Source organism: Jaculus jaculus, chromosome 13, assembly GCF_020740685.1.
Source record: "Jaculus jaculus isolate mJacJac1 chromosome 13, mJacJac1.mat.Y.cur, whole genome shotgun sequence".
In the NCBI taxonomy this organism is placed as follows: Eukaryota; Metazoa; Chordata; class Mammalia; order Rodentia; family Dipodidae; genus Jaculus; species Jaculus jaculus.
The window spans coordinates 45,116,181-45,129,663 of NC_059114.1; the positions used below are offsets into that span (position 1 = coordinate 45,116,181).

General features: G+C 43.3%; 1 protein-coding gene across 3 annotated transcripts in view; it reads right to left on the reverse strand.

Moving 5' to 3' along the window:
- LOC101615472 (protocadherin alpha-C2) overlaps positions 1 to 8,978 on the reverse strand; it is a 313,953-nt gene extending 304,975 nt beyond the window's left edge. For 2 of the 3 annotated variants that reach the window (XM_045132062.1, XM_045132070.1), the window contains exon 1: positions 6,554 to 8,978. In XM_045132062.1, the coding sequence (XP_044987997.1) occupies positions 6,554 to 8,860 (2,307 nt within the window). In that variant the 5' untranslated portion in view covers positions 8,861 to 8,978. Of the gene's footprint in view, positions 1 to 6,457 lie in introns of all 3 variants that reach the window. The other variant, XM_045132063.1, reaches the window with a different exon arrangement.
- Between the last annotated feature and the right edge of the window lie 4,505 nt (positions 8,979 to 13,483).

Sequence of the window (13,483 nt, forward strand, 5' to 3'; positions counted from 1 at the left end):
TACTCATTGGAGAAGAGACAGCCTCTTCAGCAAATGGTGTTGGGAAAACTGGATATATATCTGCAGAAGGATGAAAATAGATTCTTCTCTCTCACCATGCACAAAATTAAGCCCAAATGGATTAAAGACATTAACATCAGACCTGAAACTCTGAAACTGCTAGAGGAAAAAGTAGGGGAAACCCTTCAACATATTGGTCTTGGCAAAGACTTTCTGAATACAACCCCAATTGCTCAGGCAATAAAACCACAGATTAATCACTGGGACCTCATGAAATTAGAAAGATTTTGCACTGCAAAGGACACAGTGAAAAAAGCAAAGAGGCAACCTACAGAATGGGAAAAAATCTTCGCCAGCTATATATCTGATAGAGGATTAATATCTAGGATATACAAAGAACTCAAAAAGTTAACTAATAAGGAATCAAACAAGCCAATCAAAAAATGGGCTAAGGAGCTAAATAGAGAGTTCTCAAAGGAAGAAATACGAATGGCATATAAGCACCTAAAAAAATGTTCTACGTCACTAGTCATCAGGGAAATGCAGATTAAAACGACATTGAGATTCCATCTCACTCCTGTCAGATTGGCCACCATCATGAAAACAAATGATCATAAATGTTGGCGGGGATGTGGAAAAAAAGGAACCCTTCTGCACTGCTGGTGGGAATGCAATCTGGTCCAGCCATTGTGGAAAACAGTGTGGAGGTTCCTAAAGCAGCTAGAGATTGATCTACCATATGACCCAGCTATAGCACTCCTAGGCATATATCCAAAGGACTCATCTCATTTCCTTAGAAGTACATGCTCAACCATGTTTATTGCTGCTCAATTTATAATAGCTGGGAAATGGAACCAGCCTAGATGTCCCTCAACAGATGAGTGGATAATGAAGATGTGGTACATTTATACAATGGAGTTCTACTCAGCGGTAAAGAAAACTGAAGTTATGAAATTTGCAGAAAAATGGATGGACCTGGAAAGTATTATACTAAGTCAGGTAACCCAGGCCCAGAAAGCCAAGCGCCACATGTTCTCCCTCATATGGGGATCCTAGCTACAGATGACTGGGCTTCTGTGTGAGAATGAAAATACTTAGTAGCAGAGGCCAGTAAGTTGAAAAGGAGACATAAAGGGTGGAGAAAGGAAGGGAGGAGGATACTTAATAGGTTGATATTGTATATATGTAATTACAATGATTGTAATGGGGAGGTAATATGATTGAGAATGGAACTTCAAAGGGGAAAGTGTGGGGGTGGGGAGGGAGGGAATTACCATGGGATATATTTTATAATCATGGAAAATGTTAATAAAAATTTAAAAAAAAAATGTTCTACATCACTAGTCATCAGGGAACTGCAGATTAAAACTACATTGAGATTCCACCTCACTCCTGTCAGATTGGCCACCATCATGAAAACAAATGATCATAAATGTTGGCGGGGATGTGGAAAAAGAGGAACCCTTCTACATTGCTGGTGGGAATGCAATCTGGTCCAGCCATTGTGGAAATCAGTGTGGAGGTTCCTAAAACAGCTAAAGATTGATCTACCATATGACCCAGCTATAGCACTCCTAGGCATATATCCAAAGGACTCATCTCATTTCCTTAGAAGTACATGCTCAACCATGTTTATTGCTGCTCAATTCACAATAGCTGGGAAATGGAACCAGCCTAGATGTCCCTCAACAGATGAGTGGATAATGAAGATGTGGTACATTTATACAATGGAGTTCTACTCAGCGGTAAAGAAAAATGAAGTATGAAATTTGCAGAAAAATGGATGGACCTGGAAAGTATTATACTAAGTGAAGTAACCCAGGCCCAGAAAGCCAAGTGCCACATGTTCTCTCTCATATGTGGATCCTAGCTACAGATGATTGGGCTTCTGCGTGAGAATGAAAATACTTAGTAGCAGAGGCCAGTAAGGTAAAAAGGAGACATAAAGGGTAGAGAAAGGAAGGGAGGAGGGTACTTAATAGGCTGATATTGTATATATGTAATTACAATGATTGTAATAGGGAGGTAATATGATGGAGAATGGAATTTCAAATGGGAAAGTGTGGGGGTGGGGAGGGAGGGAATTACCTTGGGATATATTTTATAATCGTGGAAAATGTTAATAAAAATTAAAAATAAATTTAAAAATAAAATAAAATAAAATTCAAATTTTGAAAAAAAAAAAAAGAAATTGTACCTAAAATCTAGATTTTAGCTCCAAGAAGCATGACTTGCTTGGGATAATTTTTGTACTTTTCAGAGTGACACAGATGGGGACTTAAGTGGCACTTTGAGCTGTTAATCAGGGGTTCTGATAACCTAGAATACCTCTCTCCCTCTCCTGAGAGCTAGAGTCCTGTTTCCATATATGCAAGCAGTCTGAGGAGACTGAGAGACTGTGCTCAGCAAATAATACCATTCTTGCTTGACACTTCTTGGTATCTATACTGGGGTAACTAGAGCTCCCAAAAGATATCCACACCCATATTCTCAAACTACAGTCTTGCAAATAAGGTCTGTTGCAGTCCAGTTTGCATTGCAGAAGGCTGCAAAGAGCTATGCAGCATGCGGCATTTTGGGAGAGAAAGTCACCAATATAATTTGCCAACAGTGGATTCTGCAAGCTTTACAGCTGACCTGGTGCAATAGTGGCATGTCTGTTGTGGGGGAGACCAACTGCTCTCTGATTGGGCTGCAGGCTTGCTCCAAAGGAGGGACTACATGACTGATACTGAAAGCCTAGTCAAGAGCCAATCACTGGAGAGGTCATAAGCCCTATGAGAGTAATGACTGCTGTTGTTTAGCTAAATTCATATATTGTGCCCACCAAACTGCCTTCTAAACACTTAAGTTTATGCTCATAGAATAATGCTACTCTTACCTTTGGCTAGAGAAGCTTCCCTTTTCATATGGTAGTAACCACTGTGGTGACTCAAAACTTACCATAGTGCTGAGAAGAAATGACAGTGGAGTGTTCAGCACTCCATCTCTATCACACTCTCCAAGGCAAGCTCAGGGTCCATTAAGGGAGAGGTGGCAGAGAGAATATAAGAGCCAAAGGAAGGGTAGTATTGCTTACAATGCACTCTCTGGACACAAAATGGCCTTGCTATTCATGACTTCAGCTGACACTACCTACATAAGCCTTCATAATAGAAGAGAAAAGGATAACATAAAATAGAAGAGAGAGAGCATAATTGGAAAGAAGGGATTCAAAGAAGGGTAGATTTGGAAGGTGGGAAATGGGAGTTATCATGGTTTATTTAAAAACTTATGGAAGTCGTCAATATAAGGTTTAAAAACCATACTTTCAGGCTGGAGAGATGACTTAGCAGTTAAAGCATTTGCCTGCAAAGCCTAAGGACTCAGGTTCAATTCCCAAGGACCCACATAAGGCAGATGCACAAGGTGGTACATGCATCTGGAGTTCGTTTACAGTGGCTGGAGGTCCTGGCACACCCATTCATTCTCTCTCTCTCTCACTCTCTCTCTCTCAAATAAATAAATAAATAAATAAATAAATAAATAAATAAATAAATAAATAAAATTTTAAAACACTGCCTTAGTATATAATTATTCATTATTGATCAACATAGGGATCTGGAATAAAACCTTAAGGATACCAGTGTTACTCTTCTAAACAACTGGAATAGATAGTTTCATTATTATTTTTATTTCTCCATGCATCTCTAGGAAAATGACCGTTAGGATTTAGAATACATCTAGATCTACCAGCACCACCTTTCTCTTGAGCTTTTACTTTGGTTATTAAAGAAAGTGTTTAAAATTTGCTTTTGTGGGGGGAGGGAGGGAATTACCATGGGTTTTTTTTATAATCATGGAAAATGTTAATAAAAATTTAAAAATTAAAAAAAATAAAAAATAAAATAAAATGCACCCCCATAGGTTCCTGTGTGTGAATAGTTAATCCCCAAGTGGAGGAACTGTTCGTGAAGGTTGGAGGATCTTTGGGAGGTAGAACTTTGCTGAAGGACGTGTGTCACTTGAGACAGCAGGCCTTCACATGTTATAGCTTGGCTGTACGTCCACTTTACGGTCTGCTTCTTGTCTGCCTGTGTGACGGTATGCCACCGGCTTCCCAATGCAGCCCGTCATGTGCTCCCTGCCGTGATGAAAATTCCCCTTGAGACTGCAAGCCACATTAACCCTTTTCCTCCCGTAAGCTGCTTCTAGACAGAGTTTGTTCACAGCAATGAGAATGTAACAGATACATAAGCCCTAAACCAACATCCTACAAATGTTATCTTATAAGGCAGAGACTTTCATAGACTTTGTAAAATTAAGGATCTTGAGATGGTGAGAGTATTTTGGGTTCTTCAAAACACAGAGTAGAAGGAAAGTCATTATGAAGACAGAGGCAGGGACTGCGGGGATGCATCTGTAAGTCAAAGGACACTTGCAGCCACCAGAAGTTGGAAGATAGGAATATGCTCTAACTCTGAAAGCCCTACCAAGAGCTTGATGTCAGTCCAGTGAAAATTACTTGGCTCCATCCTATAGCTATGAGAGAAGACAATGGCTATTGGTTTAAGCCAGGACATTTGTCGTCACTTGTTACAACAGCCACAGAAAACTAATGAGTGCTCCAACCATAACTTACTCAAACCTGTGAGTCTACTTGCCATGTGGCTCCATTTTGTTCTCCTTCCCCCTTTCCCTTCAGCTCCCTCCCTATCTATCCTCAATTCCTCTGCCCGTTCTTGCCATGTTGCAAATACTCAGTATGCCCTCCTTGCCTGATTTGCTTGCCACCTTCAGTGCAAATGCCCATTGGGCGCCAGCAGCAGACAACTACACGTTGTTGGGGTGAACTTTCAAACCAGGCATGGAGGTACGGAGGGAAGGGAATTTGTGGACGTGTACAGATTCAGGGGAAGTTCCATAATGGCAGAAGAAGCTGGCCCACTTTTTTAGGTCTATGCAAACAGAAAAGCCACCACCAGCACACTCAGGAACACCAGACAAAGTTCAAGCACTTTGTATGCCCCTAGACTGGAATTTTCCAAACATACCTTGGGGCTGGACCCTGGGATCTGCCCACAGTGACACCACTTCCAGCCAGGTAGCTGGAGATCTAAGTTACAAGCTTTAATAAACTCCTGAATGGATTGGGGAACACCCATTCCAACTACCACAAAACCCAAATAAATAAGTGTGGTTGAAGAAAAAAAAATTTGCTTTTGCAAATTTCTTCCATTGGAATCATTATAAACAGTTAATGAAAGGCAATGAACTGTAGTAGAACAAGCAAGTTTTTGATACCCTGGGATTTTGTTTTCTTTTTTTAGTTTTCAAAGTAGGGTCTTACTCTTGCCCAGCCCAGGCTGACCTGGAATTCACTATGTAGTCTCAGGCTGGCCTTGAACACATGGTGAACCTCCTACTTCTGCCTCCCAAGTGCCGGGATTAAAGGCTTGTGCCAACGTGCCCAACTAAACTGGCAAATTTTAAGAAAAACAAGTAATTATGCTGAACTACATTTCAGAGCCTTTATGAGTAAAGTAAAACTTGAGTTACACTTCACAAAATAATTGGAAGGATTCATGAGGCAAAAATAAAGAGCTTTAGGACATTTTCAGGTAAATGGGATGTCCCCACTAAATATCTCCCAACTGCATCTGGACCCAGGGAAATGGCATTAGGAAATTATTATGGTTTATTATCCTCATATTGACTATCTAACATGAACATATAAATACGAAATGAGGGCTGGGGAAATGGCTTAGAGGTGAAGGTGTTTGCCTGTAAAGTCTTAATACCCAAGTTTGATTCTCCAGGACCCATGTAAGCCAGCTGCACAAGAGGGCACATGTGCAGTGACTAGAGGTTCTGGTGTACCCATCTCTCTTTCTCTCTATCAGCCTCTTTCTCTCTCTCAAATAAATAAATATTTTAAATATGAAATGATTAGATATTTTAACACATAAATTAAAGGCATCATCCAACAAATATATTTTAAACTACATATGCTGAAAATCGTTCTGTGTATTACTCACGTTGAAACCTAACAATGTAGGAAGGAAAGTGATACCTTCTGTTACTTTGCTTCATTTGGGCAGGGCCTGAGGTCACAAGGAAGTCTTAAGTAACAAATATACTTGAAAATATGTGAGCTGTTGGTATACTGTGTTGAATGCAATAAGCACTGTGTCTACCATTTCTGAGGCCCTAGGTTCCAAATGTAAGACAACCGCCACCCAAAATTAACAGTAATACTAAAGTATTTTAAAAATATTCCACCATTTAAATAAAAGAATGTAAAAATTTACAACCAAATTATTAGTTTCCTGGTTCCATTTAGCGTGCAACTAAAATTATTTTAATACCGTAAATTTCTTTGAAAGTTAGTAAACAGACTTTTGAATTTTGAATAGCACTTGGATACTTAAATAAGTTACATTTTAAATGTAATTTAAAGCCAAAGCTTTGGACTTACATTACCGGAAAGATCCGAATTTACTTCTTGATGTTCTCTTCTTTCCAATGTGTTGAAACCCGGAGATAGTCCCGGACTGAAGGCCATGAGGTCCGCCTTGGGCGGGCCCTCCCCAGAGCACACCCTGTGCCTCCTCTGCTGCGAGTACGACCAGCTGCCCACCGCGCTGGAGCACACCAGCACCGGCTTGCCAGGCCCGCACGCGCCCTCCGTGGGCGACGCCGCCGAGCACCGCAGCGCCACGTACAGCAGCAGCGTGAGCACCAGCAGGCTGGACACCGCGCAGATGGCCACGATCAGGTACACGTTCACGTCCAGCAGCGACGCCTCCCGGCCGGCGGCGTCCACCAAGGCCCGCGAGCGCGACGGCGCCTTGGGCGCCTGACCACTGTCCACCAGGGACAGCAGCACGGTGGCGGTGGCCGTCAGCGCGGGCTCGCCGTGGTCCTTCACCAGCACCAGCAGGCGCTGTCGCGGCGCGTCCGCCTCGTCCAGGGCGCGCGTGGTGCTGATCTCGCCCGTGTACAGCCCCACGCGGAACGGGCTGCGCGCGCCGCCCGCCTCCGGCTGCAGCTCGTAGGACAGCCACGCGTTGTAGCCAGAGTCCGCGTCCACCGCGCGCACCTTCGTCACCACGTGGCCCGCGCCCACTGAGCGCCACAGCAGCTGGCTCACGCCCGCGGCCTGCACCCCCGCCTCGGGCCCCAGCAGCGCGGGCGCGTTGTCGTTGTCGTCCAGCACGAACACCTGCAGCGTCACCTGGCCGCCCAGGGCGGGCTCGCCCGCGTCGCGCGCGCTCACCTGGAAGCGCAGCAGCTCCAGCTCCTCGTGGTCCAGGGGCTGCAGCGCGTGCACCCGGCCGCTCTGCGCGTGCACGGACACGTAGCTCGACAGCGCGCGCTCGCCCACGCGCCGCTCCACCAGCGAGTAGGTCACGCGCGCGTTCTCCTGCGCGTCCGCGTCCGTGGCCGACACCGTGAAGATGTGCGCGCCCGGCGGGTTGTTCTCCTTCACGAATACCGTGTACTCGGCCTGCGCGAACGCGGGCGCGTTGTCGTTCACGTCCGCCACCTCCACCGACACGCTGGCCGTGGCCCACAGCGCGGGCGCGCCTCCGTCCCTGGCGGTCACCACCACCTCGTAGCCGGGGGTGGTCTCGCGGTCCAGGGCGCTGTCCAGCACCAGCGAGTAGTAGTTCTTGAAGGTGGACACCAGCCTGAAGGGGACGTGGGGCGTCAGGGAGCAAGTCACCTGCCCGTTCTCTCCGGAGTCGCGGTCAGACACGCTGATCAGGGCGATGACGGTGCTCAGAGGCGCGTCCTCCTTGATGGGCAAAGACAAAGAAGTGATTACCAGTTCAGGAACGTTATCGTTTATATCCAACACTTTCACCAAAACCTTGCAGTGAGTTGACATCGGAGGACTTCCTTTATCAACTGCCTTGACTTGAATTTCATAAGATTTTATTTCTTCATAATCCAAGTCACCAATTACTCTAATTTCTCCTGAGCTGGAATTAATTTTGAATTTTTCTTGAATGTTAAGAGAAACATCATTGCCAAAGGAAAAGAAAATCTCACCATTTACGCCATCATCAGCATCAGAGGCATTTAACGTGGTCACTAATGTTCCATTTGCTACATTCTCTGCTAGGTAGACTCTGTAGACAGCTTGGTCAAACAGTGGGGCATTATCATTCACATCGAGCACACTAATGAACAGCTGAACTGCCCCTTCCAGCTCTGGTTTGCCCCCGTCAGTGGCTGTCAATAATAAATGAAGTTCTGGCGTTTCTTCTCTATCCAAAGGTTTTCTCAGTACGAGCGAAAGGGATTTACTCAGTCCGTCACTTGCCTCTACATCCAAAGAAAAATAATCACTGGGGCTCAGAGTGTAAGTTAGAAGAGCATTGGTACCAACGTCTGCATCAACAGCGCCCTCTGTCGGAAAACGCGAATCAAGTTGTCTATTTTCAGGAATAAATATCCTTTGCTTTTTGCCTTTGAAGACCGGTGGGTTATCGTTAATGTCCCTCACCTCCACCTCCACGTGGAAAACCTGCAGCGGCCTGTCCACGATCACCTCCAGGTGGATGCCACACTCCGCGCTCCGCCCGCACAGCTCCTCGCGGTCGATCCGAGAATTCACAAACAAAATGCCATTCTGCACATTCACCTCCAGAAGGTCCCCGCGCTCCTTGGACGCCACCCGGAACAGGCGCGGCACCAGCTCCGCCAGCTCCAGCCCCAGGTCCTGCGCGATGCGGCCCACGAAGGTGCCGTGTTTGGCCTCCTCGGGGACCGAGTAGTGGAGCTGGCCGCTCCCTGTCCCCCAGGCGGCGAGCAGCAGACAGGAGAGCAGCAGGCGCCGGGATCCCAGGCCTCCGCGCCTGGAAAACAGCATCGCAAAAGCACTACAGTACACCTTCTGTGCCCTCTTCACTCCAAAATCATACCACTTTACTTCATATTTTCAATCATTTGTCTTCTTGCTATCTTTATCTTCCTCCGCGTTAAGGAAATGGAGCTTTCTCGGTTTTTATTCATCTGTACCTCATTTCAATCCACCAGACTTTGTGGTATACAGCGACACCATGTGGCTAGTGTGAGTTTTAGAACCGTTTCAAAATACAGTTTCTACATTCATTTGCAATTTATTCACTTACAAGGCGATCGTTTTCCATTTATATTCTTTAAAGACCCAGGACATTTTAAATACCATTTGAGAGTATGTAACTTGGTATTTTCCTTCAGCTATTATCACAAAACTATTACTGCCTGTTTGAGAAAATTCAGAATTGATATGCTTAGTTTCTCATTTGATTGAAAATGATATATTGACTCACTTTTTTTTTTTTTTTTTTTGGTTTTTCGAGTTAGGGTCTCACTCTGGCTCAGGCTGACCTGGAATTCACTATGTAGTCTCAGGGTGGCCTCGAACTCTCAGCGATCCTCCTACCTCTGCCTCCCGAGTGCTGGGATTAAAGGCGTGCGCCACCACGCCCGGCTTGACTCACATATTTTTATTATTAGTCTGTATACCAAAGAATTAACATAAATTCTCTTTGACCACTAAGCTTCTCCTTATCTTGACATTTTGGGTATGTATTTGTATGGGATATGATTATCTTTATAGGTAAATTTATGACAGTATTGTCAGAAGTACTTAGGTATGGCATTTGAAATTTTTTTCTGAACTACATTTAAAATTTCTTCACGATTGTAACAGCGAGTGTATGGTTTCTGATGCTTTAAATGTTCAAATGAGGATATTTCATGTTGGTTCTTTTTATACAGCATAATGATCGATATTTTGAACTCATACCTGTGAATTCCAAAAGTCATTATTCCAAATTAAATTTGTATCCATTGGATTTTTTTAAAATTTTTATTAGCATTTTCCATGATTATAAAAAAAATCCCATGTTAATTCCCTCCCTCCCCCCCCCACACTTTCGTCTTTGAAATTCCATTCTCCATCATATTACCTCCCCATCACAATCATTGTACTTACATATATACAATATCGATTGGATTTTATTTGTGCATCAAATTTTCCACTAACCCTTTTTCTTTATTAAGATGGGCTGGAGAGATGGCTTAGCGGTTAAGCGTTTAGCTGTGAAGCCTAAGGACCCCCGTTCAAGGCTCGGTTCCCCAGGACCCACGTTAGCCAGATGCACAAGGGGGCGCACGCGTCTGGAGTTCGTTTGCAGTGGTTGGAGGCACCCATTCTCTCTCTATCTATCTGCCTTTCTTGCTCTGTCTGTCGCTCTTAAATAAATAAATAATGAACAAAAAAATTTAAAAAAAGAAATAATGGTTATTGAATAATTACAAAGTACACATTCTGAACAAGTCAAAATAGCCCACAGTCAAGATGAAAACTGTAGATACAATACAGATTGAATTTTAAAAGAAATTATTTGACAGTAAACTATTAATAAGTCTCTCCTTCAATGGCAACATAGATCTTAATCAGTATCCCATCACCAGATCAAAACTTGACTAAAAGTGTGATCAAAATAAAATATCACAAATTATTTTTTACAGTAATGAATTTAATGCTTCTAATTTAACTACTGAAAATAAAGACAGCAACATGTAACTTAAACTCTGTTTATGGACTGGAGAGATTGCTCAGTGGTTAAAAACCAGTTTATATGTTTTTTAAATATTTTATTTTTATTTACTTGACAAAGATAAATGGGGGGGAGAGAGAGTGAAAATGGGTGCGCCAGGGCCTCCAGCCACTGAAAATGAACTCCAGATGCATGTACCACCTTGTGCATCTAGCTAACATGGGTCCTTGGAAATCGAACTTGGGTCCTTTGGCTTTGCAGGCAAATGCCTTAACTGCTAAGCTATCCCTCTCCCTCCAGCCCTATATGCTTTAATAGTAATTCAATTTAAATACTTTATTACACAAAGTATAGCAATATGAATGCATTATTATCTTCTTAGTCCAAACATAAAGCAAGTTTAGTGCTTAGAAATTTTCTAAATAAATAAATAAATAAAGGTTTAGACAACACTGTGAACATTTGAATGTATAAAATATTTTATATTTATATGTTATAAATTTTAGATCCTGAGGAATGATTTGGAGGGGGTGCCTCCCTGGATTTTTAAAAATTTATTTATGAGAGAGAAAGTAAAGAGTGTATGGACACACCAGGGCCTCCTGTCACTGCAAATGTACTCCAGAAGCATGTGCCACTTTGTGCATCTGCTTTACATGTAGGTACTGGGGAAATCAAACCTGGGCCATAAGGCATTGCAAACAAGCACCTGTAACTGCTGAGCCTTCTCTCCAGCCCTCCCTGGACTTTTTTAACCTGGTTTATTCCAGACTTGATGCTGAAGAATCTAGCAATCCAGATACATTATTGGGTACAGATAATAATAAAAGGCTAGAAAAACCATACCCTCTCTAGACAAAGGGTAAAGAAGAGCCAGCCTAGCAAGGCAAAAAAAACAAACATTACAGCACAAAGGGCCACACACTAGCAAAAGTTTTGTGAAGAATCTGTATTTATATCCTTTTGAGGTACTCTAACATCCCTGCCATGGTGGTGCCAGAGAAGACCAGCTTGTAGCTAGGACTTTCATTCTTGGTGTCTACAACTCATGTGGGGACCCTAGAAAACCACAGTGCCAAGACATAAAATACTGCCTTGCTGCAATTATACTAGTGTGACTTCAGAAGAGGTCTGGCACAGGGTTAAGGCCTTCTACCAGGGGGCTGGAAAGATGAGTTAGCGGTTAAGGCATTTGCCTGCAAAGCCAGAAGACCCAGGTTCAATTCCCCAGGACCCACAAAAGCCAGATGCACACAGTGGTGCATACATCTGGAGTTCGTTTGCAGTGGCTGGAGGCCCTGACATGCCTATTCTCTCTCTCTCTCCCTCTCTCTCTCTCTTTCTCTCTCCCTCTGCCTTTTTTTTTCTCATAAATAGATAAATAAATAAAGTAAACCAGTAAAGAAAACAAGCTTCAAAAAGACCTTCTACCAACTGACTTTTAAAAGGCCATCACAACTGCAGTATAAACAGAAGGTTTAAGATAGATCCATAATCTCAGAGCTTAATATAAAAATGTCCCAAGCTTCAACAACAAAAATCACTAAATATACCAACCACTAAGAAGATAACAAACAGAATTTTAAAAGTCTACAGTAGTCCTTATATTTGAGATTTTGTTTCCAATGGTTTTAATTACCTCTGGTCAACTACACTTCAAAAACTTTACTAAGAAATTCCAGAAATAGTTTACAAGTGTTAAATTGTTCACTGTTTCATGTGGCATGGTACAGTATTGTGTAAATTACTCCATTCCTGAATCCCAGGTGGTGGCAAGATGTTGCCCTGACCCCTGGTCTTTCTGGTTCAGTTCTGTGTGGCCATGTGTCCTTGGCTTTCTGTTTACTATTTGTTTTGTTCCTTTGTGTTTAACATTTTTGGATTCTCCTAGGAAACCAGAAGCAGAACCTGAAAGCTCCACCATGGGACAGACAACTTCCACATCTAGCCCATTGCAATGTGTTCTTACTAACTTTTCATTCTTCCAACAGCAGGCATCTGATTTAAGTGCTACATGTGATGCCTTCTCCTCGAGGAAGTTCTATAAATTAGATTGGCCATCCTTTAATGTGGGATGGCCACCAGAAGGAACCATTGACCTCCCAACTGTGTATCAAGTTGAACAGGTTGTCCTTGGGTGACCTGTACACCCTGACAAGGTTCCTTACATTTTTTAAACTTTTATTTATTTATTTGAGAACAACAGACAGAGAGATAAAGAGGCAGATAGAGAGAGAGAGAATGGGTGTGGCAGGGCCTCCAGCCACTGCAAATGAACTCCAGATGCATGTGCCACCTTGTGCATCTGGCTTACGTGGGTCCTGAGGAAACAAGCCTGTAACTGGGGTCCTTAGGCTTCACAGGCAAGGGCTTACTTGCTAAGCCATCTCTCCAGCCCCATTCCTTACATTTTGACTTGAATTAAGATAGTTACTGAAAAACTCACTTGGTTTCAGACATGTGCTAAAAATGCCCTAAAACAAGCTCTAAAACATTGCTCTCTATCAAACCTAAGAACCAGAAATCTCTCCCCTCTTCACAGGATCCCCTTAAGCCAATCCTACAGGAGACTTCTCCTGACAATGAACCCCTCTCCTTTCCACCTTCTTATCTGAGCCATTCCCCTTCTGGCCCTGATTCGTTCCTAAGGCAAACCAGGACCAGGTCCCCTTACTAACCCACTGAGACACCCTCAGCCCCACTCTTACCTTTGCATCAGGCTCTGGAGCAGGAGCCCCCTACATGGTCTATGTTCCTATCTCCACCAACAATCTCTATAATTAGAAACAGCAGAACCCTTCCTTCTCTGAAAAACCTCAAGATCTTATTTCTCTCCTCACCACCAAATGATTATACCCACCAAATGATTGTCAGCAGGCTCTCTTCATAGCAAAAGAGTGAGACTGAATCTGGAGGGGAGCCCTAAAACATGTCATGGTACTGGA